Here is a 27,741-nt window from a genome sequence, read left to right on the forward strand (position 1 = left end):
GTTTTCCTTCCTGTTGCTCGCCATCACCACCAGATAGAGCCGTGGAGGCAAGTGCGGGAGGACAAGCGTGCTGACATCACCTTCACACCGGTTCCCAATCTGCTCATCAGCGGGGCTTTAATAGGTATAACATTCTCTCTCAAACAGTCCTTGTCCCTCAGTTCCTGTTTTGTAATTTATAGCGTACATTTATGTTGTACTATGTTTCAGGGCCAAGGTGCAAACAACCTCTTAAGAATCATGTAATAGAGAAAGACATTGATCAGAATTAGTCCACAGAGTCTGTTTAAAGAGTCACCAATTAAACGAGAGACATCTGTCTAACCTCCATTTACGTTCCAGCCCCATAATCCATCTGTTGATCTGCTTTAATTAAAAGAAATGAGTGGAGATTCAACACAAGATAATTATTTCTAAAAGTATATAAATTGAGCCTCATGCATAGACATATAATAGCTAAACCACAGTTACCCAAGTTGTCATTCAGTTAATACCAGCTGCGTGTGTGTGTGTGTGCGTGTGTGTGTGTGTGTGTGTGTGTGTGTGTGTGTGTGTGCGTGTGTGTGTGTGTGTGTGTGAAGAAGAGTCTAGTGCTGTCCCTTTAAGTGGTCTCTGCAGGCTGTGATTGGACTGATGGCCGTGTGCATGGGTCTGTACTCCTGTGCTATTGCTCCAAAGCAGCAGGTAGCGCCAGCTCAGACCTTTGAGAGGAGACATAGAAGAGAGGTGGCATTTGTCCACACACTGATTTATACACATTGATCATCAACACAGTTATTCACACAAACCTTGTTAGGATGAGTTCAGCATCTGAACTTGTGGTTGGAAGCAGTAGATCCTTGCTTGCTGCCAAAAGACATAGGACTGTACGAAAGAACTCAAGAAGGATTTATTCTGCTTACCGAGACCACCAGCAGGGGTGAGTTGCTCTTATAATTTAACCTGTTCCTTTTCATTGTTAAGTATTCTCAGGTGACTCTGTCCTATATTTAGGTGACTCTGTTCTAGATCTTTCTTTGCCTTAATAGACTGTAGCCTGTCTCTTCAAATTAATATCATAATCAGACAGAATAATAATAAAAACTCCAGTTTTCTCTTTATTGGGCTGCCAACATGCCCATTCACAAACATTCTGTATTGTTGCACCTTCTAATTATTGTACTCAAATTGATCTATAACCGGTTCTTAAGTCTGTCACAAGTGATAAATATTTATATTAACAGTGTTTATACGTAAGCCAACAATGTAGATATTATGTTGATTTTTTTTAATGAATTTACTTGGCAGTGATTTTTATTGTACCCACATCCTGCAGCTCATCGGATGAAGAAGGTGGAGATGATAAGGAAGTGGACAGCAATGACCCTGAAGAAATGTTCCAGAACATTCAGTACCAAAAAGAGATCATCGCCAACATTCGCTCCAGACCCTGGCCAATGAGACGCAAGCTCAAAGTTTTAAAGTATCCTTTGTTTAGCTGCTGGTTTTATGTTTGCAACATTTATTCTTTCTTCTAGTCTTTTTCTTTCTGCAGCAAAAAGTGTCACACATGTTGCACAAGAAGGTCCTCTCTCTGACTTTTATAGTTTGTTTTAAAACAAAAAAAAGACAATATCCATCTGAGAACATAAACTTGAATAACCAAATCTTGTTCCTAATCTAAAAAAACCTCATGTAGTATTTTAACTGCCCAACATTTTCTTCTATAACTATTTATTTTGTTAATATAGCATGTTTTATTAGCTTTATTATAGCAGTTTTTATCTCTTAATCACTTTAGCTACAGCAGCCAATTTTACCAAAATAACAATATTTTGACATTTTAATATGGTCAGTGTAATAAAATGCATAGACAGGCACATTTAAAACAAGTAAGAAATTACTGCAGTGTATTTTAGTTTCTGTGTCCATGGGTTTTAGATAAAACCACGTACAACAGATGTCCAAGGAATCCAAAAATACCTTAAATGTTTAACTAAAGCTTTCAGGCTCTGTCGAACAAGCTCTTCCAAAAAGTGCTTGAATAGATAGAGAGCATCTAAAATAAGATGTGCTGAGTATGTGCCATGGCTAACAGGTTTTATATGGGCAGTTTGTTATTACTGCAGAGGTTTTATTACCTTCATCAGGGATGGGTTGCAAGTCTGCGCTTTCCACTGAGGCAGAATGACTGTGATTACTTCTGCTGCAGCTGCAGCCATAGACTGTACTTCACATCTTACATTGTTTTATTCTAAAATTACTACAAAATCAGTTTATATTAACAGTTTAGTCTAATTCCATGTATTTTTCTTTGACTGTAATTTAAAACTGTTTACTAAACTTTGATCAAACAATGCAAGGATGCACATAGGAAAACACCTGTCTTGACTCACATATGAGTTTAAGTGACATTCTATTCCTAATCCATATTGTTCAATATGGCGTTGGTCCACACTTTGCAGCTAGAACAGATTAATCTTTTCTGGGAAGGCTGTCCACAAGGTTTAGGAATGTGTTTTTGGGTGGACAAGAAGGCTTGGCTCTCAGTCTCTGCTCTAATTCGTCCCAAAGGTATCAGGTTGAGGTCAGGACTGTGTGCAGGCCAGTCAAGTTCATCCACACCAGACTCGGCTGTCCATGTTTTTATGGACTTTTCTTTGTGCTCTGGTGCACAGTCAAGTTGGAAGAGAAAAGGGACGCATGAGAGAGCATCCCATTTTTTACAAATGTTTGTAAACACAGTCTGCATGCCTAGGTGCTTAATTTTATATATATGTGTTTGTAGAAGTGATTGAAACACCTGATTCCGATCACACTGGTGCAAATATAAGTTTTTGATCAGATCGCCAATTATTTATTTTTTTATGTGCTGTAGCCAGCAAAACATATTAAAGAATATACTTATTAAACCTGATTAGAATCTGTAGTTTGTCATTCGTGACAGAATACGCCATAGGTTAATTGACAAATTGGCAAAAGGAGTATGATGTTCACACCTGCCAAACTAAATGGACCTGTTTATCTTAGCATGTGCTGTTTGCTTAGTTACTTAGTCGCTAAATGAGAGAGCAGGGTTAGGGTTAGGGTAATCTGGAGATCTGGAGAAAAGATGTGTTTTTGTCGTGGTCATCAGAGAGGAAAACATAGTTTTGTGAAATCACTCCAGTTTTGGTTGTGCAGAAAATGCCTCCAAATAAGCTGCTGAATATTTATTTTTGCTTTTCACTGCAGTATCTCGTTCTTAATATTGTCTTCAAGTTGTACTTTGGGAGGTTTTTTCACTTTCTCCACTGTCTATTTTACTTGTTGAGATCATAAGTTATTTCTACAGAATCAGGTTTCAACAGGGAAAGTCCACAAATTCATGCTTTGGTTTAGCACAGTTGAACTTCATAATATGTCACTGTGATTGTGTTAACATCTGTGACTGTAGCAACCCAAGAAGTAATTGACAACTGTGTCTTCACTTAGAGGTTTCTTTAGATCTAGTGCAACACAGACAACCACAAGAAGTGCCCACTTAAACATCTTTCACTTATCTGTTTGCTTTTTTAGGCAGGCTCGAGAGATTGTCCTAAAGTATGAAGGCCAGCTGACAAGAACACGGGGTTATCAGACCGCCGGAGCTGATGTACTTTCAATTCACACTGGTTATCTTTCTAATATGAGATCACAGTTTAAAATGAGTGAAGCATAAGATACAATTTTTAGTTCTATTTACCTCTTTATGAATTTTAATGTTTTATGTTGTCTCATATGGGGGTTTATGAAACAGGAGCACAAGATTGTCCAGTAATGGGGGAGATGAGAATTTAAAATCATATTCTAATTGTGTTGCAAAAAACTTATCCGTATTATCTTGTGTAAGATATATTTTAAGAAAGGATTCTTTGAAGCCGTAGTTTGTCAGAAGACTGATAGCACATGATTTCAGATAAGTTTAAATTCTTTTTAAGGCTTCTGTGTAGCCTTCATCTCTCTGCAGCAAGGATTGTGTGACCTAAAAAGTACCCATTGTTCAATTTTAGCATTTTACCTATCAGAACTATAGTACTCAATAAAACAAAAATCTTTCTTTGAGAAAATTGTTAAAACACACAAAAGCATAGCTGAAAATGCACAAAGTAACTAACAATATAAAGTCTAATGTTAGCAAAAGCTCAGTATTTTTCCAGCTTGGTGTTTCTGTTTTCCTATTGAAGTACAGTTTTCCTGAAGCCAGAAGTTCTAAATTATTATATGTCATGTTTAGTTCCAGTCTTTGAACCCACATGCAAGAACACAATCAGGAGAACCGTATTTCAAAACAACAATATAGTTTATTGTAAAGGGGAAAGGGAGCAAGTGTGCAGCAGGAATCAGGATTGGTACCACCAGATCAGCCACTGTTGACGAGAGGTAGAGGTAAGGTGCTGATAAACAGGGAGTCACAGATTATATAGCGGAGGCTTACTTTAGAGCAGAGTGAGTTACTTGTAGGAGCAGACAGCAATCCGGAGGCGGCGAAGAGAACCAAGGGGCCGTGGGAGGACGGACAGGTAAGGTGGCTGTGTGGAGGGCGAGCTGACGGCTGACAAAGGTCCGGAGAAAGTCAAGCCGTGAGACTTTGGGCACGACCCGGTACGTACGGCTGCGTCACAGAGGAATCCACAGAGAACAAAGGACCAGGAAGGGAGTGCTCTGGGAATGCACCGCTTGGTAATACCAAGGGCATCGTGGAGAAGCAGACGGGGAAGCTCGCAGGAGTTAGCATAAACTCTGTTTCAGAGAACCGCTGGAAAACCTCAGGCAAAACCTGACAAGGAGAACAAACACAGACAGAGTTACTTCGGGAGCTACTCAGAGGGCCTCTCACTGGAACGTTTGATTACCAGGTAAAACAAACACTCAGGCAATGACGTGTCAGCTCGCCGCTTCTTAAATATCCACAGCATCAGTCCTCTTAATGCTCCACAGGTGTGTCTCCAGGTTCTCCCACTCGCTGCTCCAGGGGGTCTGCTCACAGGCGGCATCTGGTGGGGGAATGTGGAAGCAGCAGGCTTTCCAAAACAAACCAAAATGAAAACAAAACAGAATCCAACCTGACAGTACCCCCCCGCCCCCTCAACGGACTCCACCTGGCGGCCGAGAAGAGGTGGATGGCTGAGAGGCAGCATAATCCCTAATCATGGAAGGGTCAAGAATGAAGGAACCCTCCCAGTCGACGAGGTACTGAAACCCCCGACCTCGCCAATGGGAGTCAACAATCCGGTGGACGGAGTATGCCGGGTGACCATCAATGTCACAGGCGGGAGGAGGGGGTTCGGCCGGAGGGCACAAGGGACTGGACCGGACGGGCTTGATCTGGGAAGCATGGAAGGTAGGATGAATGCGTAGGGAGGCGGGTAAACTGAGACGGACAGCAGTGGGACTGATGACGGTAAGGATCTCAAACGGGCCGATAAACCTGGGAGAGAGTTTCCTCGACAGAAACTTCAGTGGTATGTCCCTAGTGGACAGCCATACTCTCTGGCCCACAGTATAAACAGGAGCAGGGGTTCTTCTGCGGTCGGCAAGACGTTTATTTTGTGTGGCTGTATTGTTTAATGTAGAGATTGTGTCTTTCCAGATTTTATTGCAACGGCAAATGTGATGCTGAACAGAGGTTACAGAGATCTTGTCTTCGTCAGCGGCTAGCAATGGTAGCTGATAACCCAGGGAAACCTCAAAAGGGGATAAACCGGTAGCTGCAGACACATGACTGTTATGGGCGTACTCCACCCAAGGGAGATACTGGGCCCAATCTTCGGGGTTGGATGAGGAGATACAGCGAAGAGTGGCCTCCATCTCCTGGTTCATCCTCTCCGTTTGTCTGTTGGTCTGTGGATGATAACCAGACGAGAGGACAGGTTTTGCACCCAAGGCGGAACAGAACTGTTTCCAAACCTGAGAGATGAACTGAGGGCCACGGTCTGAAAGGATCTCCTGGGGCAAGCCATGCAGCTTGAACACATGTTTGAAGAGCAAGAGGGCTGTTTGAGCAGAGGTGGGCTACTTGCGGAGAGGGATGAGATGGCAGGCTTTAGAAAAACAGTCTATGATGGTGAAAATGGTGGTCATACCTTTAGAGGGTGGAAACCCAGGAACAAAGTCGATGGCAATGTGTGACCATGGTCGTTTAGGAACAGGTAGGGGTTGAAGTAAGCTGGAGGGTGGTTGATGAGAAGATTTATTTCTTGAACAGGTGGGGCAGGCTAGAACGAACTCCTTGACATCTTTATGAACAGATCCCCACCAAAATCTTCGATTGACCAACTCAATAGTGCGGCTTACCCCTGGGTGTCGTGAGAATCTGGATGAGTGTATCCATTGTAGAAAGCGGGCTCGGACCGAGGTGGGGACATAAATCTTTCCATGGGGGCAGGACTCTGGAACTGGCTCTTGATGCTGGGCTTGACGAATAATATCCTCGATCTCCCAAGTGACTACCCCGACCGTGCAACTCGGGGGTAGCAGAGGTGCTGGTCCCTCGTCCGAGTCGTCAGGGGTATAAAGTCTGGAGAGGGCGTCCGGTTTAACATTCTTGGATCCTGGGCAGTAGGAGATGGAGAGGTTAAATCGAGAAAAGAATACTGACCAGCGGGACTGTCGTGGGTTGTTTTGTTTGGCTGACTGAAGATAAGCGAGGTTTTTGTGGTCAGTCCAAACCACAACGGGGTGTTCCGCTCCCTCCAGCCAGTGACGCCATTCCTCCAGGGCTAGCTTTATAGCTAGTAGTAGTATCTCCTACGTCATAGTTTCTCTCCGCAGGAAACAGTCTGCGAGAGAAGAAAGCACATGGGTGAGACTTGCCATCATTAGGAGAGACTTGGGATAGGACGGCCCCTACTCCTGAATCAGAAGCATCAATTTCAAGAAAAAATTGTCTGGAGGGATCAGGCTGGACGAGGATTGGGGCGTTGGCAAACAGTGACTTTAACCGAGTAAAAGCTCCTTCTGCTTCGGGCGTCCAAGAAAACATAGTTTTGGAGGAGGTAAGTGCAGTTAGTGGGGAGACCGTCTGACTGTAGTTACGTATAAAACGGCAGTAAAAGTTGGCAAATCCTAGGAACCGTTGTAACTGCTTACGAGTCTCAGGTCTGGGCCACTCCAACACAGCTTTTATTTTGTCCTCCGATGGTCTTACCTGCCGCCTTCGAGGATATATCCGAGGAAGGTGACCGAGGATTGATGGAACTCACACTTTTCGGCTTTAATGTAGAGTCGGTTCTCCAGAAGACGCTGGAGAACTTGTCGAATGTGCAACTTGTGTTCTCTCAGGGAGCTGGAATAAATCAGAATATCATCCAAGTAGACAAAAATGAAATCATTTATAAAGTCTCTTAAAACATAATTCACGAGGGCTTGAAAAAAGGCAGGAGCGTTCGAAAGACCAAAGGGCATGACCAAGTATTCAAAATGCCCCAGTATTCAAAATGCCCCATGGGCGTCTTGAAGGCGGTTTTCCACTCATCTCCTTCTCGGATGCGAAGGAGATGATAAGCATTTCTAAGATCCAATTTGGTGAACACCGTTGCACCCTGAACCGGTTCGAAGGCTGACGAGAGGAGTTGAAGAGGATATTTGTTCTTTATGGTGATTTGGTTTAAACCTCTGTAATCTATGCAAGGTCGTAATGAACCGTCTTTTTTCCCAACAAAGAAAAAACCTCCGCCAAGAGGTGAGGTGGATGAACGGATAATGCCTGCAGCTAATGAATCCTTAATGTATTTTTCCATTGTTTGGCGTTCAGGACGTGAGATGTTATATAGATGGCTGTCGGGCAGAGGAGCGCCGGGCAGAAGATCAATGGCGCAATCATACGGGCGATGAGGTGGAAGTGACAAGGCCTTATCTTTACTGAATACAGGAGCTAGGTCATGATACTCAATGGGAACTGCGGAGAGATCAGGGGGTTCACTTTTGGAAATCTCAGGCCTGGAACTCGAGGGGAATGCGGAACAAAGACAGGTAGCATGACAGTTGGGGGACCAAGATTCAACGTGTGCTTTAACCCAGTTTATGTGCGGGTTGTGGGCAATTAACCAGTTGTAGCCCAGAACAATGGGTGAATTGGTAGCACTAAAGACAAGGAATGAAATGTTCTCAGAGTGGTTACCGGAAATGATGAGACGGACAGGCTTGGTCTTGTGCGTGATTTGCGGTAAGGCCTCTCCATTGAGAGCGGCAACTCGAAGGGGAACCGGAAGAGGATCGATCGGGATGTCCATCTGTTTGACTAGGGAAGCATCGATTAGGTTTTGCTCACAACCGGAGTCAATTAGAGCTGACAGGGGAAGAGACAGGTGGTTATTTATCAGGGTTGCTGGAAGAAAAAGACGAGATTGAGTTGTGGAAGTAGGTGCCGGCAGCCTCCTCGTCTTTACTGTCAGACCGGGGGTTTAAACGGATTTGACAGGTTGCAATGAAGTGTCTGGACTCACCACAGTAGAGACACAGGCGGGAGTTTAACCTTTTACGTCTCTCCTCCGGAGTCAGGCGAGTGTGTCCCAGCTGCATGGGCTCTGGTTCGGGGGCAGCTGCTGAAACTGGTTGTACAGATGAGATCTGTAAATGAACTCACTTACAGAGTTCACTTACAGGTGGACTCTGTAAGTGAAAACTGCGGCGAGTTTGTTCCTTGACCCGTGCTCTTATGTGGTTATCTTATTTGATGGTTAAACTTATAAAGTCTTCTAAGGACTTCTAAGGTGGCTAATTCATCTTTTATCTGTTCATTCAATGTGTGGAAAAATGCACTCTTGAGTGCAGTTGTGTTCCAGCCGGAAGCTGCAGCCTTTATTCTGAAATCTGTAGCAAATTCTGATACTGTCTTTTGTCCCTGCTTGAGATTCCACAAATTACGGGAAACTGAGGTTTTTTCGGCATCTCTACAGAATACCTGCTTGAAATCTTTCAAAAAATCAGAGAAAGTCAACCAAAGTTTGTGGGAGAGGAAAACTTAGCTCCAGCCCATTCCAGGGCTCGTCTGGTTAGCAGGGACAACATATATGCTATCTTTGCGTCATCATGGCGAAAACTTTGAGGTGAGTGATTAAATATTATTCCACATTGTAAAATGAAACCTTTACATTTCTTCACCTCTCAGGAAAATTTATCCGGTGCTGGGAGGCGTACCTCAGAAAATGTGGCAGCGGGGGATGCACTCTGAGCCTCTGAGGATGGGGGCGGCACATTCGGATCCTGTTGAGCCGGACCTTGAAGAAAGTTAGATGATTCAGTTAAACGACGATTAGTTTCGGCTTGTCGGGATCCCAGCTCATGCAGAGCAGCATGATGTGATTGTATAAGTTCTTGTTGTTTGGACAAAGCTCTCCTAATAGCATCTGCTGGGGTTAACTGATGGCCTGAGTATTCCGTCATGTTTACTTCCAGTCTTTGAACCCACATGCAAGAACACAATCAGGAGAACCGTATTTCAAAACAACAATATAGTTTATTGTAAAGGGGAAGGGGAAAGGGAGCAAGTGTGCAGCAGGAATCAGGATTGGTACCACCAGATCAGCCACTGTTGACGAGAGGTAGAGGTAAGGTGCTGATAAACAGGGAGTCACAGATTATATAGCGGAGGCTTACTTTAGAGCAGAGTGAGTTACTTGTAGGAGCAGACAGCAATCCGGAGGCGGCGAAGAGAACCAAGGGGCCGTGGGAGGACGGACAGGTAAGGTGGCTGTGTGGAGGGCGAGCTGACGGCTGACAAAGGTCTGGAGAAAGTCAAGCCGTGAGACTTTGGGCACGACCCGGTACGTACGGCTGCGTCACAGAGGAATCCACAGAGAACAAAGGACCAGGAAGGGAGTGCTCTGGGAATGCACCGCTTGGTAATACCAAGGGCATTGTGGAGAAGCAGACGGGGAAGCTCGCAGGAGTTAGCATAAACTCTGTTTCAGAGAACCGCTGGAAAACCTCAGGCAAAACCTGACAAGGAGAACAAACACAGACAGAGTTACTTCGGGAGCTACTCAGAGGGCCTCTCACTGGAACGTTTGATTACCAGGTAAAACAAACACTCAGGCAATGACGTGTCAGCTCGCCGCTTCTTAAATATCCACAGCATCAGTCCTCTTAATGCTCCACAGGTGTGTCTCCAGGTTCTCCCACTCGCTGCTCCAGGGGGTCTGCTCACAGGCGGCATCTGGTGGGGGAATGTGGAAGCAGCAGGCTTTCCAAAACAAACCAAAACGAAAACAAAACAGAATCCAACTTGACAGGGAGGTTATGAAAATGTTTCAACTATGACTGAAACAAAAGTTGGATGGAGTGCAGGGAGTCTTGAATACATTTCTCAGCCTGGCAAGAAATGAGAGAATATGTAGATGGGTTGGGGCAGTAGGTTAACTGGTACAGATTTTTCAGTGCAAAGAAAGCTGGCTGTGTTGTGTATAAAGAAACTGCTCATTCTGTGTCATTATTACAATATCACTGTGGAGGGGCAGTAATCATTTAAGCATGACATGGTTGTGGAAGTTTAGAATCATTGATAGCTTTCTTGAGGCAGATGTTAAAGATGTCAGTTAGGAAAGATGTTAGCTTATTACCTCACAGTTTGAACACAGTTATTAAGGCAAGGCAAGACAGCTACAGTACTTTACATCAGTGGTCCCCAACCTTTTTATTACCGCGGACTTTTGCTGCGGCCCGGGGGGGGTTAACCGTCAGATAAGACCTCTGCATGTTGGTGTTCCCAGTAAATCCTGAATATGCCCAATTTGGGTTTTCTTGGCCTTTTTATCGCAGCCTGTGGGATTTTCCCTGACTGGGAACGAGAACACAACCTGTTGAATGTGACAGGTAGCCAATCAGAAAGTGCGGTGATGTAAGAACAGAGCGGAATCCCAAACAGCTGACATATCGCGCAACTGTGAGTACGGTGGATATCGGAGATTATATGTGGAAATTTTTATTATTACATTATTATATGTAAAGGTCATTATTATATATGTTTATGTTTATTCAGTTAAAAATGTTAACTGTAAAAAAACAGTCACCTCCAAATCATAGTGCAGCAAATAGAGCAGCTGCTCCCGTCGTCTTTTATCCACCGCCTTTTCTTTTTGTTTCATCTTTTATCTCTTAAAATGACTCCACAAACTATCACTATTGCTTCTACATCGTCATCCGTGTTTGGTCATTCTAAATTCCCGTATGCTATGTTGGGAGTTTTGTGGATTTTCTTCTGGAATCGTAATGTTTGTTACTGGAATCGGTTCCTGTTACTCCTGGCGTGTAGCTGGAGACATGAACCGACCGAACATGTTGTACTTTTATCAGCTCTGTGGTCACAGACGTTTGGAGAATCGGCCGACAATTCTTACATCTTGCCATCTAAACCAGACTTAAGATTCACCAGCTCTACTCATCTCCTCTCGACCACTGCCCAAACACTCTCTGACTCTGGTCGCTATGGTAACGTTTAGATATTCCATCAAAATAAGATACAGATGCGCCACAAAAACGAACTTTTTACTTTTGTGAAAATTTTAACTCACGATAATGACTAATGGGAGCTCTGAGCTTGTTTCTCTGCAACGAGACGGTCCCATCTGGGAGTGATGGGAGACGATGACACCCGAAGAGTTGCTTATATCCACAGCCTGCTTGGTCTTTATGTGGCGAAGCGGCTTGAAGCTTCATTGCCTCATTAGCAGCCGGTCGCCGCATGTTACGCAGAGCGGCTTTTAAGTTGGAGTCACCTACCGGTCTGGGATAAATCCATTCTGCTGTCTCTTCTCTGGCCTTTTCCCCTTTGCAAAGAAACTTTCCAAAGACATCTGATCTGTTTCTTACTCATTTTGCTAATTGTGGGCTCAGTGTTGGCCCACGAGTAACCGAGAGAATCTGGTTAAAGGATTTTCAAAATAAAAGATCGTCCAGACTCAAATAACGCATAAAACGGAAATATTTAATGATTTCTTGCGCAGCCCAGTGCCAATTGGTCCACGGACAGGTACCGGTCCACGGACCGGGGGTTGGGGACCACAGCTTTACATGATAGAGGGAAAATAAATCAACCAGCAAGCAAAATAAAAATTATATTACAGTTATAAAATAAGAAAAAATGACAGATTATGTTTGAGTTATTAGTCAAACTCAACTCTCAACAAATAAGCTGTTAGCCTTGATTAAAAGGAACTAATCATTTTAGCATTTTCCAGTTTTTTGTAAATTTACTTCAGATTATAGGACCATAAAAACTGAATTCTGCTTCTTCATATTTGGTTCTGGGGATACAGTGTAGACTTGAATGAGAATACCTGGGTGGTCTGAAAAGTTTGTACAACAGGTCTTAATGTATTTTGGTCCTAAGTTATTCATCCATCTTCCGCTTATACGGGGTCGGGTCGTGGGGTTAGCAGCCTAAGTAAGGAGGCCCAGACTTCCCTCTCCCCAGCCATTTTGGTTAGCTTTCCTGGGGGAATCCCAAGGCGTTCCCAGGCCAGATGAGAAACATAGTCCCTCCAGCGTGTCCTGGGTCTTCCTGTGGGTCTCCTCCCAGTGGGACATGCCTGGAACACCTCACCAGAGAGTCATCCGGGAGGCATTCTACACTCAAATATTTACCGCTAACTTTTAAGATTTATGTAATTTTTTTACATGACAAATTTCCACTCACTATTTTTAGATCATTTTAATGCACACTCATCAAATAAGCCTTAGATTACTCATATTCATCGGTGTAATAAAGCACATATATTTTAAAAGCAAAATCCTCAGGTTTAGGTATTTAGTAATATTAAAGTTTAGTTATATTTCATTAATAATGAATGTATTTATGTCAAATACATAAAGAATATAGTTGAAATTGCATCATATTCAAGTTACCTATACAGTTTAAATAGCATGAATGTTTTTCAATATGGTTTATTGCATAATTTGGTTATGCAATAAACCAAATTAATCAAAATTCATCACATTTATGCAATTCCTTCCCATTCAGTCAATCGTCGTGATGCAAATATTTAAGTCTAACTTTTAAGATTTATGTAATTTTATTACATGACAAATTTCCATTTACCTGTTTTAGATAATTTTAATACACACCTATCAAATAAACTTTACATGATTCATATCCATCAGTTTAATAAATCCTATTTATTTTAGTTGCATAATCCTTAGCTTTATGTATTTAGTGTTATTATATTGTTGTTATTTTGAATTAATGAGTATTTCAAATACATAAAGTATATTGTTTGAATTGCATAATTATCACGTTACCTATGCAAATTAAATAGCATATATTCCTTTGATTTACGTGTCATTTATACGGTAAACCAAATTAATCAAAATTCATCAGTCAATTGTGATGGTAAATGGACTGAACTTATATTGAACCTTTCCAATCATTTTTGACCACTCAAAACACTTTACACTTGAGTCATATTTATCCATTTGCACTCACATTTGCACACCGACGCATATGGAGAGTCATTTCAGGCAAAATTAAATAAATAAATAGGGAAATAAAAAATAGGAGTAATTGGCATCTTTATTCCTACTAATATTTATTCATTTATACGTTTATTTTTTTCACTTCCTAATTTTCCTTATTAATTTACCCTTTTCACATTTTCAATTTTAAATTTTCATTGATCATTTTCCAATTTTCCATTTAATTTATCCTTTTTCAATTTTCCTTTTTTCATTTACCCTTTTCCCAGTGTCTGGGAAATAATATGATAATGAGGAGGGGTGGCATCATCAGGCTACAACATCTCCCAATTGGTTGGTTAGCATCGCACCATACTTTGCTTCAAGAAAGATGGCAACCTACCACCGGCTTATCAGTGAGCCGGAGCTTGGCAACTTCTTTAGAAAATAGTGTTATAACTCCTGACTTTATTATTTTTTATGTGGACGCTCAGACAGAACATGTTTCAGTTAGCAGCTCTCATGGACTCATGGAGGTTCACCGTCTGGGTATTCATAGTTTTGACAAAGCAGCCGCTAACGTTGGCTTACAATTAAAGCTTTGGGAGTCCTCCGCTTGGCCAGACATTGGAACTCTAGAGGCAATTCTATGGAGCATCGAAGAATGAGTTGTTTTGCTTCGCTGAGAGAATGAGAATGGCAAGCCTTGGAGATCTGCATTGGAGGCCATCTTTCCATTACCTTACATCCACCACTGCTGTCCATCCAGAGAGGCCATTAAGGTGAGCAGTGTGTGGGTATATCTGTCTGGTATATATTGTATTTTGTGGTTACCTACACAGTCATGAAAACATGAAAGATATTGTACCGTACATTAAACTGATGAAGACATTTTAAGAAAACTGTGACGATATATTTTTTAATGGCTGTTCATATCTCTAGTACAAAGCAAGGTGTTATTTAGGTTTATACAGTTATAGATTCTGTTTTCCTCTCTCTTATCTGCTTACATGCACACGCTGCAGCTTACATAATCATGTTTCATGTGACTGTCGCCAGTCAGAAATAACCGACCAGACTGAACAGACTGAAATTGATGACAGTACCTTTTAGGGTGTGTGCAGAATGCAGTGGATAAAAGCTAAACTCGCGCTGCAATGTTTGCCTCACTTGGGTGGGGAATTCACTCTTTTGGTCACCCCTAAGGTGTACCAAGTGTGGCTCAACACTGGAATGTAACTCTGTATCTGTTCCATTTGTATGACTTGCAAGGCTTGTAATATTTTATAATTTTTTGGCATTAAAGCCTGTCTTTATACTTAACCAAATCTCATTATTTCTCAAGGTAATAGCACTTAAGGGATCTGGTCGGTTCCTGAAACTGGTTAACGAACTTGGGTGGTGTGCAGTTTCATTAGTCAAAAATGAATAAACTAAACCACGTTGAGAACCGCTACTCTAGTATATGTAATTGAGTAAATGTAGTTAGTAGGCCTGTCATGATAAACAATAAATCAAACGAACGTGATCGACCTCATTTAAATTTATCGGCTTATCGCCTTTTTCTCTTTCTATTGATGACCCTGGACGAAAAAAAGGCTCAACTCCGGTGCTCTCCACTGACTCCTCCTTTCCTCATTTCTTTAGCGTAATTCCCAGCTCACACTATACGATCTTAGAACTGTCCGCTGATTATCGGCCCATTTTCAAAACCTGAGATCACATATGAGCCAACAGAAATCCTACATATAACGGGTTCGATCGTGCCGTTTGGTGTCCAACAATGGGTACAAAATAATGGCCACAAGTCCAGTTAACTAATTTTAAAACCAGGCATTAATCAATGTTTTACTACAATCTACCTGCAATGCATGTGGCCAGTGTGAAGTCCTGACCGAATGAATATCATTATAACCTATTTATGTCACGTTAACGATGAACAGCTGAAAAGTTACCAGGTATACTGCGGTAGCAATTTCGCTCCTTTCCTGGTCATTTCTGTGGATATTCTTTGATTCCCCTCCGTGCTGATTGCCTACTGGTCACATTCGACCAGTGGTAGGAAGTAATGAAGTACAAGTACTTCGTTACTGTACTTAAGTACAATTTTTGTGTATCTGTACTTTATAAGTAGATTTAATAATGGATACTTTCTACTTTTACTCCACTACATTTTACAGTAAGTATCTGTACTTTCTACTTCACTACATTTCTACAAAAGTGTTACTCGTTACATCCAAGTCTCGTTGCTCTTTTTTTCCGTTAAAATATGAAGTTCAGGGACTTAAGGTGGCGCCGTAAAATTCGAGCAATAACGTGACTTACGTCTCTGACTGAGCGGTTTAAAATATTTAATATTTAAATATTGAACACAACCATAAGTGAACACTCATTATTCAAACAGTTTGAAATAACTGTTAGGGTTGCTATTAAAAAAAACAAAATGGCAAGTTTGTTCAGTTCTACCTTGTACTACACATTTCTATCCACTTCAGCGGTCATGTTGAAGAATCTTCAGTGTAATATGAAACCAAAAAATAAAATGGGTCCAAAACCTTTAATAATTACTGTATTCTATTTTTGTAGCTTTGTTCTATGAAGATTATATTGAGTTTAAGCTATTTCAAGCCCCAAACAATCCAGTTTATTGTCTCTAGGATATTTGAATAAATTAGAACTGCACAGATTAGAAGGAATACAGCTTTATTCAGCTTCATTAGAACCGGATCAGATGGTCAGAATTTAGTTACTTCAAACCAGTAATATACAGATTGTTCTTGCACACCAAAGTTATAAGAACATCGGCCAGATTTTGTTAAATGAATGTGTCACCAGTGCATTTGACCAGGTGTTCTCTGCACCAGAAAGGTGAAGGCCTCTGGACATCCTGAAGTTGTGAACCCACTGGGAGTCTGTGAAGGATGACACTGAGACAAAAGACGTACAGTTGTGACAGTTTAACATCTGAAAACATACATGATAAAAACATTAATTAATGTGTGGTGCCAACAAGCTGTAGTTTTGACAAAAACAAGAGGTTTCATAGCAGTAATATTTAATAAATTAGAATGAGTTACAAGGAGACTTGTACTTTTTAAAAATAACATTTAAGCAGGTAATAAACATATTTTTCACTGCTGATGCAATATTCTAAACCTAAATGCCATGTTTTCAATAATTCTAACCAAGAAGTCAGCACTGACATGAATAAAAGTTTTGAAAGGTCTGTGTAATTACTCTATGAAGGGTTTATTTGTGAGCTGTATAACTGCAATATATTAACTTTTCATTAACACTAATTGATTAAATATGAGTGTAGTTGGAAAATAATTAACGTTAGTTTACCTAGCAACATCTGGGCAAGCGGAGGACTCTAGGAGCTTCAATTGTAAACCGACGTCAGTCCAAACCACGAACACCCAGACAAAACTCTGGTGAACCTCAGAGTCCGTAAGAGTCGCTAACATGTTCTGTCTGAGTGTCCACACAAAAAATAATAGTCAGGAGTTGTAACACTATTTTCTAAATAAGATGCCAAGCTCCAGCTCACTGATAAGCCAGAGGTAGGTCAACGTTTTTCTTGAAGCAAAGTATGGTGTGATGCTAACCAACCAACTGGGAGAAGTTGTAGCCTGATGACTCTGCCCCTCCTCATTATCATATTATCATTTACCCCTTTCCCATTAACTGGGAAAAAGAGTAAATGAAAAAAAGAAAATTGAAAAAGGATAAATGAAAAATAATAAATAGAAATGGAAAATTGAAAAAGGATAAATGAAAATAGAAAATGGGAAAAGGATAAATTAATAAGGAAGAATATGTATAAATGAATAAATATAAATAGTAATAAAGATGCCAATTACGCTTTTTTTTTTACTTCTCTATTTAATTTTGGCTGAAATGGCTCTCCATAGCAGATCAGTAGACCATGCCCAGAGGCACATTGAAGTACAAGTACTTCGTTACTGTACTTAAGTACAGTTTTCGTGTATCTGTACTTTACTTAAGTAGATTTAATAATGGATACTTTCGACTTTTACTCCACTACATTTTACAGTAAGTATCTGTACTTTCTACTTCACTACATTTCTACTAAACTGTCTCGTTACTCGTTACATCCAAGTCGCGTTGCTCTTTTTGTCCGTTAAAATGTGAAGTTCAGGGATTTAAGGTGGCGCCGTAAAATCCAAGCAATAACGTGACTTAGTGTCTGTTGTCACCCATCGCCTCCACCTTTACTCGCACGCGGAGCTCCAGACATGCGCAGTGGTTTCCTCTGAGCGTCAGTAATATAATAGTACTGAAGCGCTGCATAAATCATAAGATATGGCGACATGTAAAATCAGCAGCGCTTCGCTTTCACAGACGGTGGGACTTCGTCCAATTTTTAACGTCACTTGGAAGGAAAACTTAAAGACAGGTAAGCTCCGTGGACATGATGCTAGCAGAGCTAGCTGTACTGACTGAGACACATGTTGCATCTGCGATGACTGACATGTCACAGATATGGGACAACGCTGTGACCAAAGTGCAATATAGTAATATGACATTCATGGACGATCCGATTCTTCTGGACGGATCTTGACTAAGTCCTATAGTGCTGAAGCCTCACTGAGAGCCGTTCTTTGTTCTTGTAATGCTCTGCGTACACTGCAGTAGCTATTTTATTTCATTAAAATATCTTTATATTTAATTGGTGAATAAATAAAACAAGAACGTAAGAACGCAGAGCATGCTCATTGCTCTTTGTTTTCGTCACCTGTCATGGTGGCAGACGTTGCAGCAGGAGGGAGGATGAGAACAGTCACGGTGCTCCTCCTGCTTGGTTACTTCTTGCTTATTGGGCCTTGGACAGTGTTCATAGTTGAGCGTTGTTAATTGCTATGTTTAATGGTGCAGACAATTATTATTTCTGACATTGGCAATATGGGCAACCGCCCAGGGTGTTATTTTTTTAGGGATGGCAGGAGATCTGTGTATTGTGGCACAGAGATGAAAGCAAAACAGAATGAAGAAGAGTTTGAATTGATACTGATTACATTTATTTCAGTTCTAAGTATTTAATATCTAGGTGGGAAAGTGAATCTTTCAGATCAATTTGAGAAGCAGTTTTGATAGGTGCACTTAATTTTATTGTCATGTAGCACGGGGTGCTGGTTTTGATTTGGTCTTGGGTTCAGTGGTCCAGACTACAACTCTGCTACGAGGCTCCTTGGTTCCATGTCCTCCTCTATTATCAGTCTATTATCAGTTGGATTTCTTTCAAAATAAATGTGTGGCAAAAAAAGTGAAGTTTAAGTTATGTTAGGACAGGAGACGAGATGTTTCCATCCCTGAAATTATGATGCATAGAATCATATATCTAAGTCTAAACTATGTTACAGAATAAACGCAATAAAAACATGTTTTATCTGTGACATATGATCATATGATCGGGACACTTAATGATATTAGTGATTAGGCAATGCATTCAGGAAGTACTTTTACTTTTAATACTTAAGTATTTTTAAAAGCCAGTACTTTTTTACTTTTACTTAAGTAAAATGTTAATGTGGTACTTTGACTTTTACTTAAGTACATTTTTTGAGTACTTTCTCCACCACTGCCCCCAACCTTCCATTCACAAGAAGACTACCCACAAAGCCACAGTCGCATATCCGTCACATGGAACTGCATGCTGGGGAAAGTACATTCTTCTTTTACCATCTTAAGACTGATGACAGCCAACTTAAAGGGACTTTCCTGACACCTCCTGATGCAGGACATTGTGTCTGATTCCCCATTTCATTTCTCATAACTTCAATAAAAACCATTCACATATAACAGAATCTTGTTTGTTTTAGAACTTTAATTAGACTTTGTTAGTACATATTAACTAATCACATTCAGTACATTCTAGAATTGATTAGATGATGTAGATAATTAATTTAAAGGCACATATATATAAAAATATGAGATTTTGAGTAAAATTAAACGGATGTAAATGCATAAAACCTAACTCTGGCACAAATTATTCCTCTTCTTTTACCGTTTTGGCAGACAACTTAAAGAAACATTACTGCCTACTGGTGCAAGACATGATTTTTGTTTTCCTATTTCACTTATCATAACTTGAAGGAAAACCAAACAAAATTTTTAAAAAACAGATTCTTGTTTGTTTTACAACTGCAAAATGTCTTAGAATATGCTAACTAACTCCAATCCACATATATTAGAATTTATTAGATTACGTAGACAATAAATTAAAAGGCATTTATATAAAAATATGAGTTTCTACATAAAATAAAATCAACTAGATGTAAATGCATAAACTTAACTCTGCCACTAATCATTTCTATGAGTGTAACCAGATGCTCGAGCCACCTCAACTAGTTCCTCTCAACGTGAAAGAGCAGCAGTTCTACTCTGAGTTTCTCCCGGATGACTGAGCTTCTCACCCTCAGCAGGGTCCTGGAGGGCGCATGGGAGTTTGCCCAACCAGTCTACATGTGTTTTGTGGACTTGGAGAAGGCGTTAGACTGAGTCCCTTGGAAAGCCATGGAAAAGGGTAGAGTAGTTTAAGTATCTTGGGATCTTGTTCACGAATGAGGGAAAAATGGAGCAGTAGATCAACAGGCCTATTATGGTGAAGAGAAAACTGAGTCAAAAAGCGAAGCTCTCAATTTACCGGTCAATCTACTTTCCCACCCTCATCTATGGTCATGAGGTTTGGGTCATGACCAAAAGAACAAGATCACGGATACAAGCAGCCGAAATTAGTTTTCTCCGAAGGATGTCTGGGCTCTCCCTTGGAGATAGATTTAGGATAAAATATGATAAACTACAATGGATTGAACTGAAGAGAATTTAGAACTTTAGAACAAGATCTTATCTTCTGCATTGTGCTAATGCCACTGTTCTGGCTTTGTGCTTTTTTCAACTTTTCTCCTCTGTAGCTGCTGAAAAAACTTTACCGTGTGCTTTACAACATTGTTGTTACATTCATTCCGTGGGAAGTGAGGATCAAAAAAATTGAAAGTAAGTAATGTTTTTCTGCAGAGTCAAAGTGATGCTGCTATAAGTGTGTTGCCTTTTCTTCCCTTGTTTCTGTACGTTTTGTTTTAAAGGGCAGAATTATTTATAATCTAATTAGTGTTTGCTGCCATCAGGGGAAAAAATAAATTACAGTATTTTAAATGTTTTCCATAAATTTTTAGTAGCATTTTTATTTTTCTTGAGGTCACTTTGGATCAGGCGTGGCCTCCTATTTTATCTTTCTTCGCTGGTTGTTTGGGATAAACATCGTCCTCACCATCATGACAGGATCTTTTGTGGTCCTACCAGAGGTCAGTGTCCATAGTCTCAGTTGAAAATGCAAATTCACATTTACATATACTGAACCAAACTTTAGCAAAGGCAAAAATAACTATAAAGTGTGCATTTCCTGCGAAAATGCAAGTGTCAATGCTGAATGCTTTTGTTGAAAATACCAAAACATTTGAAGTTAACTGCTGAAGACGTGCAGAAATGTCAGAAATGGGCAGAAGCACCAGAACAAATTATAATCCTGCAAAGTGCTTAAATGGTATCATAACAGAAAAACTGTTGAAGAGCAGTAATAGCTTTTGGACAATGCAAAAATTACACCCACATAGTATTAGAAGTAATATATTGTACGCGATGTAAAAACCAACCTCATGTAAAACCTAAAATTTGAAAAGGACAGAAATTTTCCCTAATCCTTCTGATAAAAATGATGGGTGAATGAAAGCCATACCGACATTTGTAGAGGCATTGTTTAGCATGGTGACTACAAAAATCATGCGGAAAAAAACAATGTCAAAAGCTCAACTTATTCCCAGGTGTTAAACAGCATAAAAGCTGTTAAACAGCCCAACTTCAAAATGGCCACTGCCTTGTTTCCTCCATGACAGCTCTGAAACTGGATGATTGATTGCTATTAATAGGCAGGACCTGAAACATTAACTGTGAAACACAACGGACATTTTATATTGTAATTCTCAATTCTGCTACATGATGGAGCGGTTTCCCCCATAGGATGAAAAATACATAAAAAGCTGAATATTATAAAAAGTATGAAGGTTATTAATACCAAGAGATAAATCCGGCTTTAGGAGAGCAAGCTGACTAGTATAAAAGTTGAATGGTGAAAATAGCACAAAGTATGCAGGAAAAGAAGCGCAAAGGTGGAGACGGCCAGGTTTAAATATTCTGTGCTCCAAATTAACAGATCAGTAACACCTGTAAAGAGGAGGAGCTCAAGGGCAGACACCAAAAACACCTGCAACCCACCTCATAAGGCCCAGGGCCGTAACATCCTCTACTAAGCAAGGTCCTTTCTATTCCGGTTTCTGTAGTCATAACTTGATTGGTCGTAGGTTATAGCAGTGTTTTTCAACCTTTTTTGAGCCAAGGTACATTGTTTTAATTGAAAAAATCACGAGGCACCACCAACCAAAAATGTAAGCAAAGATACTCTGTAGCCGCCTATATTACATATAGTCATTATTATCAAAGTATCTTGAATAGGAATCAAATAAACACAAAAAATAATCATATTTTACATTTCTTATTTCAAATTGCACTTAACATGTCCGCTTCAAAAATACACCTGAACAGCCACAACACTGTGGTGTGATGATGCATGAATGTGCTAACATTCATGCATCACTAATTCTCTTGTTTTAATGTAAAATGCTCTGTACCTACTGCCATCTAGTGGTAAGAAAATTACATGATTACACTGCTAGTCACTACTACAGCAAAGACACTCAAAGATGGCATTATTTGCAGATAATAAATTTGTTTTCAAAAAAATTTTTTAAGACCAATTACCGTATTTTCCGGACTATGAGCGCACCATACTATAAACCGTACCTTCAAATATTTTGGACCCCCCGGAAACTTGCATATATCAGCCTCACCGGGCTACAGGCCGCTGGTATCTCTGCCGCTCTCGGTTTCCCATAAGGACCCAGCAGAGGGCTGCGTCCTAATAACTGCTGGATATATTAAGGACGCAGTTCTCCATCTCCAAATCCGGTTTTGTTCACGTCGAGTTTATGTTCAGCTGCTTTATTTCCCTCCTGTACTGCCAGATCGATACTCCTCAACTTAGAAGCTTCATCATATGAGTTTGAAAACATTTCTCTGTTGCACCTGCTGCTAGCATGGCTGCTAGCATGTGCTTGTTCCAAATGAAAATTAGCGCGTTCTTCTTTGATTTCCAATTTTGACTTCCAATGATTCACTTCCTGCTAAAGAGCCCCCTGGTGGTTGAAGAAAAATCCACAGAAAAGCCACATGTTCAAAGTGTAGGAAAGACGTAGCAGCTTATAGTCTGGAAAATACGGTAGGTGAAATTGGATAATTTCCACGGCACACCTGACGGTCACTCACGGTACACTAGTGTGCTGTGGCACAGTGGTTGAAAAACACTGGATTATAGGACGAGAGTAAACAGCAACATTTAGTTTATCCTCCATAGTTTGGTTTTTTCTCAGATCACGTCAGAAAATTCACCACTATCACTGATTGGTTGATAGTCTGCATTGAGTGGCGAAAGTTGGGATTTTCCAACTCCAGCATTGGACTTGTGCCAAATGCTCAAAACACTTCAAATTGTGCCGCACTGAATGCACGAATCGTGCCGTGACGCGCTCTAGACAGGCCTCCACATAGACTTTGAATTTAAACCAGCTGCGCCTGACACGTTTGGTGTAAATACAGCATTAGAAGAAAATATATTCCACCAAGACCAGTAAGAAAACATATTTTGTTTCAATTGTTTAACTTGAGGGGGGAAAAAAGCAAAAAAATATTATAAAATATTTGTTCCAAAACAAATTCTGATGACATAAAATATCCCTCATATGAGATATGCTGAAAGCTAGTTCTGATTATGTCATCATGTTGTAGAAGGAGTGTGCCTAAGATTATAATTTAAATTTATATGAATGAAAGGCATTTATCTTAGTACTTCCCAGCCAGATCACGTAATCCTAACGAGGTCTTTATTACATAAAGAAATATCAATCAATCACTGAATCACCCAATTTTATTTATAAAGCACCCTTCATATTAAAAGCAACTCAAGTGCACAATAAAATCAATAAACAATCAATAAAACAAACCCATCGGTCTTTTTATTTGTATTTCTTCAATTAGAATTTCTTTCTGATCCTCTGGTCCAATGATTAAAACTTCTGTTTTGTGGATCTGAGAGGAACAGACTGACCATAAAACAGGGGTGTCCAAAGTGGGTCCTGGAGGCCCGGCATCCTGCATGTTTTAGTTCTCTCCCTGGTTTTACACACCTGCATCTAATGATGGCTCATTAGATGGCCTAAGCAGAACACTGACTTGCTGAGGAGGTTGTTGCCACCACTAGGGAGAGAACTACAACATGCAGGATGCCGGGCCTCCAGGACCCACTTTGGATCTGTGAGATAGGAGCTGAACCACTGAAGAACAGTACCAGAAAGGCCAACCAGATGTTGTAGTCTATTTAAAAGAATTTGGTGATCCACTCTATCATTATAACTAATAAAAAAAACTAAAATTTTTTTACCAAGCATTATGTGAAATTAATTCCATCCAAAATCTGTGTAGCCTTTATTGTGATTCTAAGGACAAAGTAATATGTTAGGAGTGATAAGGTTAGAGTTCTGCCCTTAAATGTTACTAAGCACAGAAATAAATTAGCTCCCTTTAGCCTCTCAGTAACTCATATAACCAACATAAGTCCAAAATGATCACAGTTGATTTATGAGATGTTTGGCTGTGGCTCACAGTGGAGGAGTAATTATAATGAGTAACTGTGAGGCTGAAAATTGGATTCCAGTTTCTTCTCACAACCTTACCTACCAGTCTGTAAATGTTTTTTTTGTCTGTGAATAGGTGATAAGATTTTCAATTTCAAAATACTTTGAGTTTTAATAATAATAAAAAACAATTTAAAAGTAGACTTTTCTGTTCCACTTTATTGTAAGGTATTACAATGTATTACCACTGTTCAAAATGTATAATTCAATTTATAATTCTATTTATTTTGTTTGTTTTTTTCCCTCTGTAAACAATAATTTGTCTTTTTATAGAGCATTATTCATAGCTGAGAACTCATCCCTGGGGAATATGTTCAAACTGCAGAGAACCAAAGAGGAGGAAACACGATGCTGGATTTATTGTTGTTAGTGACATGCAGACACAAGCAATTTCCAGTGGCATTACTTATACTGTCATCCTCGCAGTGTAATATTATAGTTCTGTTTATCTATTTGTATCACCCAGGTTTTAATGACCTTATTATTCTTCACATTCAAAAATTCTTGCATTTTCTATTTTTGTGATTAAAATCATTGACCATCGAACACTAAGGAGGTCCTGTCAGTTTCCTATTTCTTTTTTTTTTTAATACTGTAGATTATGTGACCAGATATGAAATGCTATATGTGTGTGGCTCAGCTAAACTTGACAATATGATGGGGTTTTTTGTAACAAATATGTCATTTCTAGTGTTTCTGTATGGTGTAAATGTTGAAGGTTTGCTGTGTTTCTTTGAGACTCCATCTGTCAGATTTTCCCTGATGCAAGTGCAATAAAATTGATCTTTTCTGTATTTATCTTATCCTGTTCCAGCTGTTGGCTGGAGCTCCATTTGGAACAACAAGAAGTAAAACTATCCCCAAAGAGCATCTTGCATCAGCTCAAGACTTGGACACCATCTGGTCTCTTGGGGCAAGCCTCTCATTCCTCTTACTGTTGGTCAATAACACACTATATATAGACACAATAGATCTTCACTTAAACATGAATTTAGTGCCTCCTTTTTTTCCAGGTCAGTTTAATCAATTTCTTCTACCATAAGTTACTAAGTTATGGTATGATCATTCTTTCTACATCATTCTTTTCCTTGTAGAGTTATATTTAATTTAACATGCAACATACTTTATATTAGCTGTAGTTCTTGTCCCTTTTATTAGAATCATCCTCAATATATACATTTTTATATATAACTGTATTTTGTGTATGATTCACCACAGGGTTACCTGCAGTACTCTGTTTTATTCTATGGTTATTATGGCAGCGTGAGGAAGATTGGCAGTGCTGGCTACCGGCTTCCACTTGCATACTTCCTTGTTGGGATGGCTGTTTTTGCCTACAGTTTCATCATCCTGTTACGCAAGTAATGTTTGTGCTATTTACTACTTATCTAAAGGTTCTTATGTATTTTCAGCTCCAGTTTGTTTACTCTTAAAAAGATTAACATTTAATGTTTCCACCAGAATGGCAAAGAACTCTCGTCTGAGTCTGGTCAGTGCTTCTGATGAAAACTTCACATTCTGTTGGAGAGTTTTCTGTGCCTGGGATTACCTGATTGGTAACCCGGAAGCTGCAGAGTGCAAAGGAGCTGCAATCGTCAACAACATCAGGGTCAGTTATACACTTACACAAAACTCTTGCAAACAATCTAACCTGGATTAAACTCAATTAATCTGAGAATTTAAATCAAAACAAATCTTGAATTTAACAAGTGGGTTGATTCATGTTGTTTTGAACAGGAAGCAATTGTTGAAGAGCAAGAAAAGAAGAAGGATACGAGCCTGTAAGGGTTTTCTGTGTATAACTTTTTTTTTGGCACTATCAAAGACTCCTCTAGTTAAATGAGAGAAAAAAGAAAAAAATGAGCATGTTCCAATTTTAACGGTGTTTCTGAATCAGATTCATAGTGCCTATTATATCTGAGTGGATTCTTGGTCATGTTGGCTTTCAAGAAAAGATAAAAATGTCCTTGATTGATTCTCAGTCCCCTTCAGATTATGAAAGTGAGAATAAAAATCTTTAGCTGTATTTAGACTGGTTGCCCTGAACCTTCCATGTTTATTTCAATCAATTCCTTTAAGGGCTTAAACAAAACTTAAATTGGGTTAGATGGGCCCAGTTAAAAACGGCCACTCCATTGCTGTCCATCACTGTCATTGCAGCCTTTGTAACAAAGAGACAAGAAAAATCAATCATTAAATCAGAGCGATTTTAGATCTCCCCTGTTGTGTTCGGCAGTCCCAACTGGTGGGCCAGTAAATATTTTATTCACATTTTAATGTTTATTTATTTTAATTTAATTAATTTACAGAGAAGTACATTTACATATGTCTTGATTTAAGAAGATGACTTGGCCAGGATTTTTCCCGGATTGGCATTCAAACAAGGGTTTAGACAACTTTTGCTTGAATATGACAAACTTAAATGGAAGGGCCTGCAGAGAGGCAACAAGTCGCCCTGCCCAGTTACTCCTCTGAGCTCTTATTTTCTCTGGTTCTTCCCTGTTTTGCCTGCTGCCATTTTATTTGGATTCATGGTTTTCATTCTGCTCTGGCTCCTTGTGATTTTTTAAAAGTTTTTGTGTTCATCATCTTTCATTAAATATTTACAAAATCTACGGTACTCCACACCTCCGCTTTTCTGCAATTGAGTCCACAATCAACCTACAACACATCATAACAAAAATATTCTAAACTATTGCTTTATCATGAATACTATACTATTATTTGTTTTATTTTCAAATAAAAATAGGCAAAAAATATTTTGTTCTAAAATTATTTTTCCATTGCATTGTATTTTTTTTTATCTTTAGAGAGATGTCTATCTCATTTCCTGCCATAAAAACTATAAAAACAGTACATTCTAAATCTGCCAGGGGATTTTAGGCTTAGCTGCACTTAACGGTGTAATCGCAACATAGACCAGAAAACATCTAGCACTGAGGGTTCACTGATAAAATGTACTGAATGTAAAGCTTTTTTTTTTTTCTTTAAACATTTTTGAGTTCCACTAAATTCATTTGATCAATTGTTTTTTCTTCAGGGCAGTTCTCATCAGTCTGCGTATTTTAGCCAATATCCTGGTTTTGCTGTCACTAGCTGGGAGCATCTACATCATCTATTTTGTGGTGGACCGATCCCAGAAACTGGAGCAGGAAAAGCCAGAGCTGACGTTGTGGGAGAAGAATGAGGTACTGAAGAAAGATATATATTATAATTATTGGTTTCATTTGATTACTTAACATCCAATAGAGGTAGGGACCAATGAAAAGTGGAGACTGAAACTGGAAACAAAACTGAACAAAGGGAAAACAGCACTCAGAGAGAGGATTGTTTCTTTTTTTCTGAGTTTTAGTCAACCTACTTGCTGATCTAACTGGATTTTAGTAAACTGTAGTCGTCCAGTCAGTAACACTTCTTAAAATTTGCAGGTTTCTCACTTTCTGTTGAGCTGTTGTTTTTTATTGTTTTGCTGGGTCTGGTGTAGTTTATTTTGTGAAAGGGACGTGTATCTTTTTTTTTTAAATTGCTG

General features: G+C 39.7%; 1 protein-coding gene across 7 annotated transcripts in view; it reads left to right on the forward strand.

The window, feature by feature from the left end:
* Window positions 1-640: 640 nt before the first annotated feature.
* The window catches only part of tmc3 (transmembrane channel like 3), a 115,957-nt gene continuing 88,856 nt past the window's right edge, over window positions 641-27,741 (forward strand). For 2 of the 7 annotated variants that reach the window (XM_008405082.3, XM_017304092.2), the window contains exons 1-10: window positions 641-919; window positions 1,316-1,462; window positions 3,538-3,613; window positions 20,325-20,406; window positions 20,608-20,714; window positions 25,027-25,125; window positions 25,431-25,573; window positions 25,674-25,821; window positions 25,950-25,993; window positions 27,253-27,400. In XM_008405082.3, the coding sequence (XP_008403304.1) occupies window positions 798-919; window positions 1,316-1,462; window positions 3,538-3,613; window positions 20,325-20,406; window positions 20,608-20,714; window positions 25,027-25,125; window positions 25,431-25,573; window positions 25,674-25,821; window positions 25,950-25,993; window positions 27,253-27,400 (1,116 nt within the window). In that variant the 5' untranslated portion in view covers window positions 641-797. Of the gene's footprint in view, window positions 920-1,315; window positions 1,463-3,537; window positions 3,614-17,122; window positions 20,407-20,607; window positions 20,715-24,485; window positions 24,640-25,026; window positions 25,126-25,430; window positions 25,574-25,673; window positions 25,822-25,949; window positions 25,994-27,252; window positions 27,401-27,741 lie in introns of those variants that run through there. The other 5 variants (XM_008405081.3, XM_081604920.1, XM_081604921.1 and 2 more) reach the window with 4 other exon arrangements.

Source organism: Poecilia reticulata, chromosome 3 (genome assembly GCF_904066995.2).
Source record: "Poecilia reticulata chromosome 3, P_reticulata-male-v2, whole genome shotgun sequence".
Lineage (NCBI taxonomy): Eukaryota > Metazoa > Chordata > Actinopteri > Cyprinodontiformes > Poeciliidae > Poecilia > Poecilia reticulata.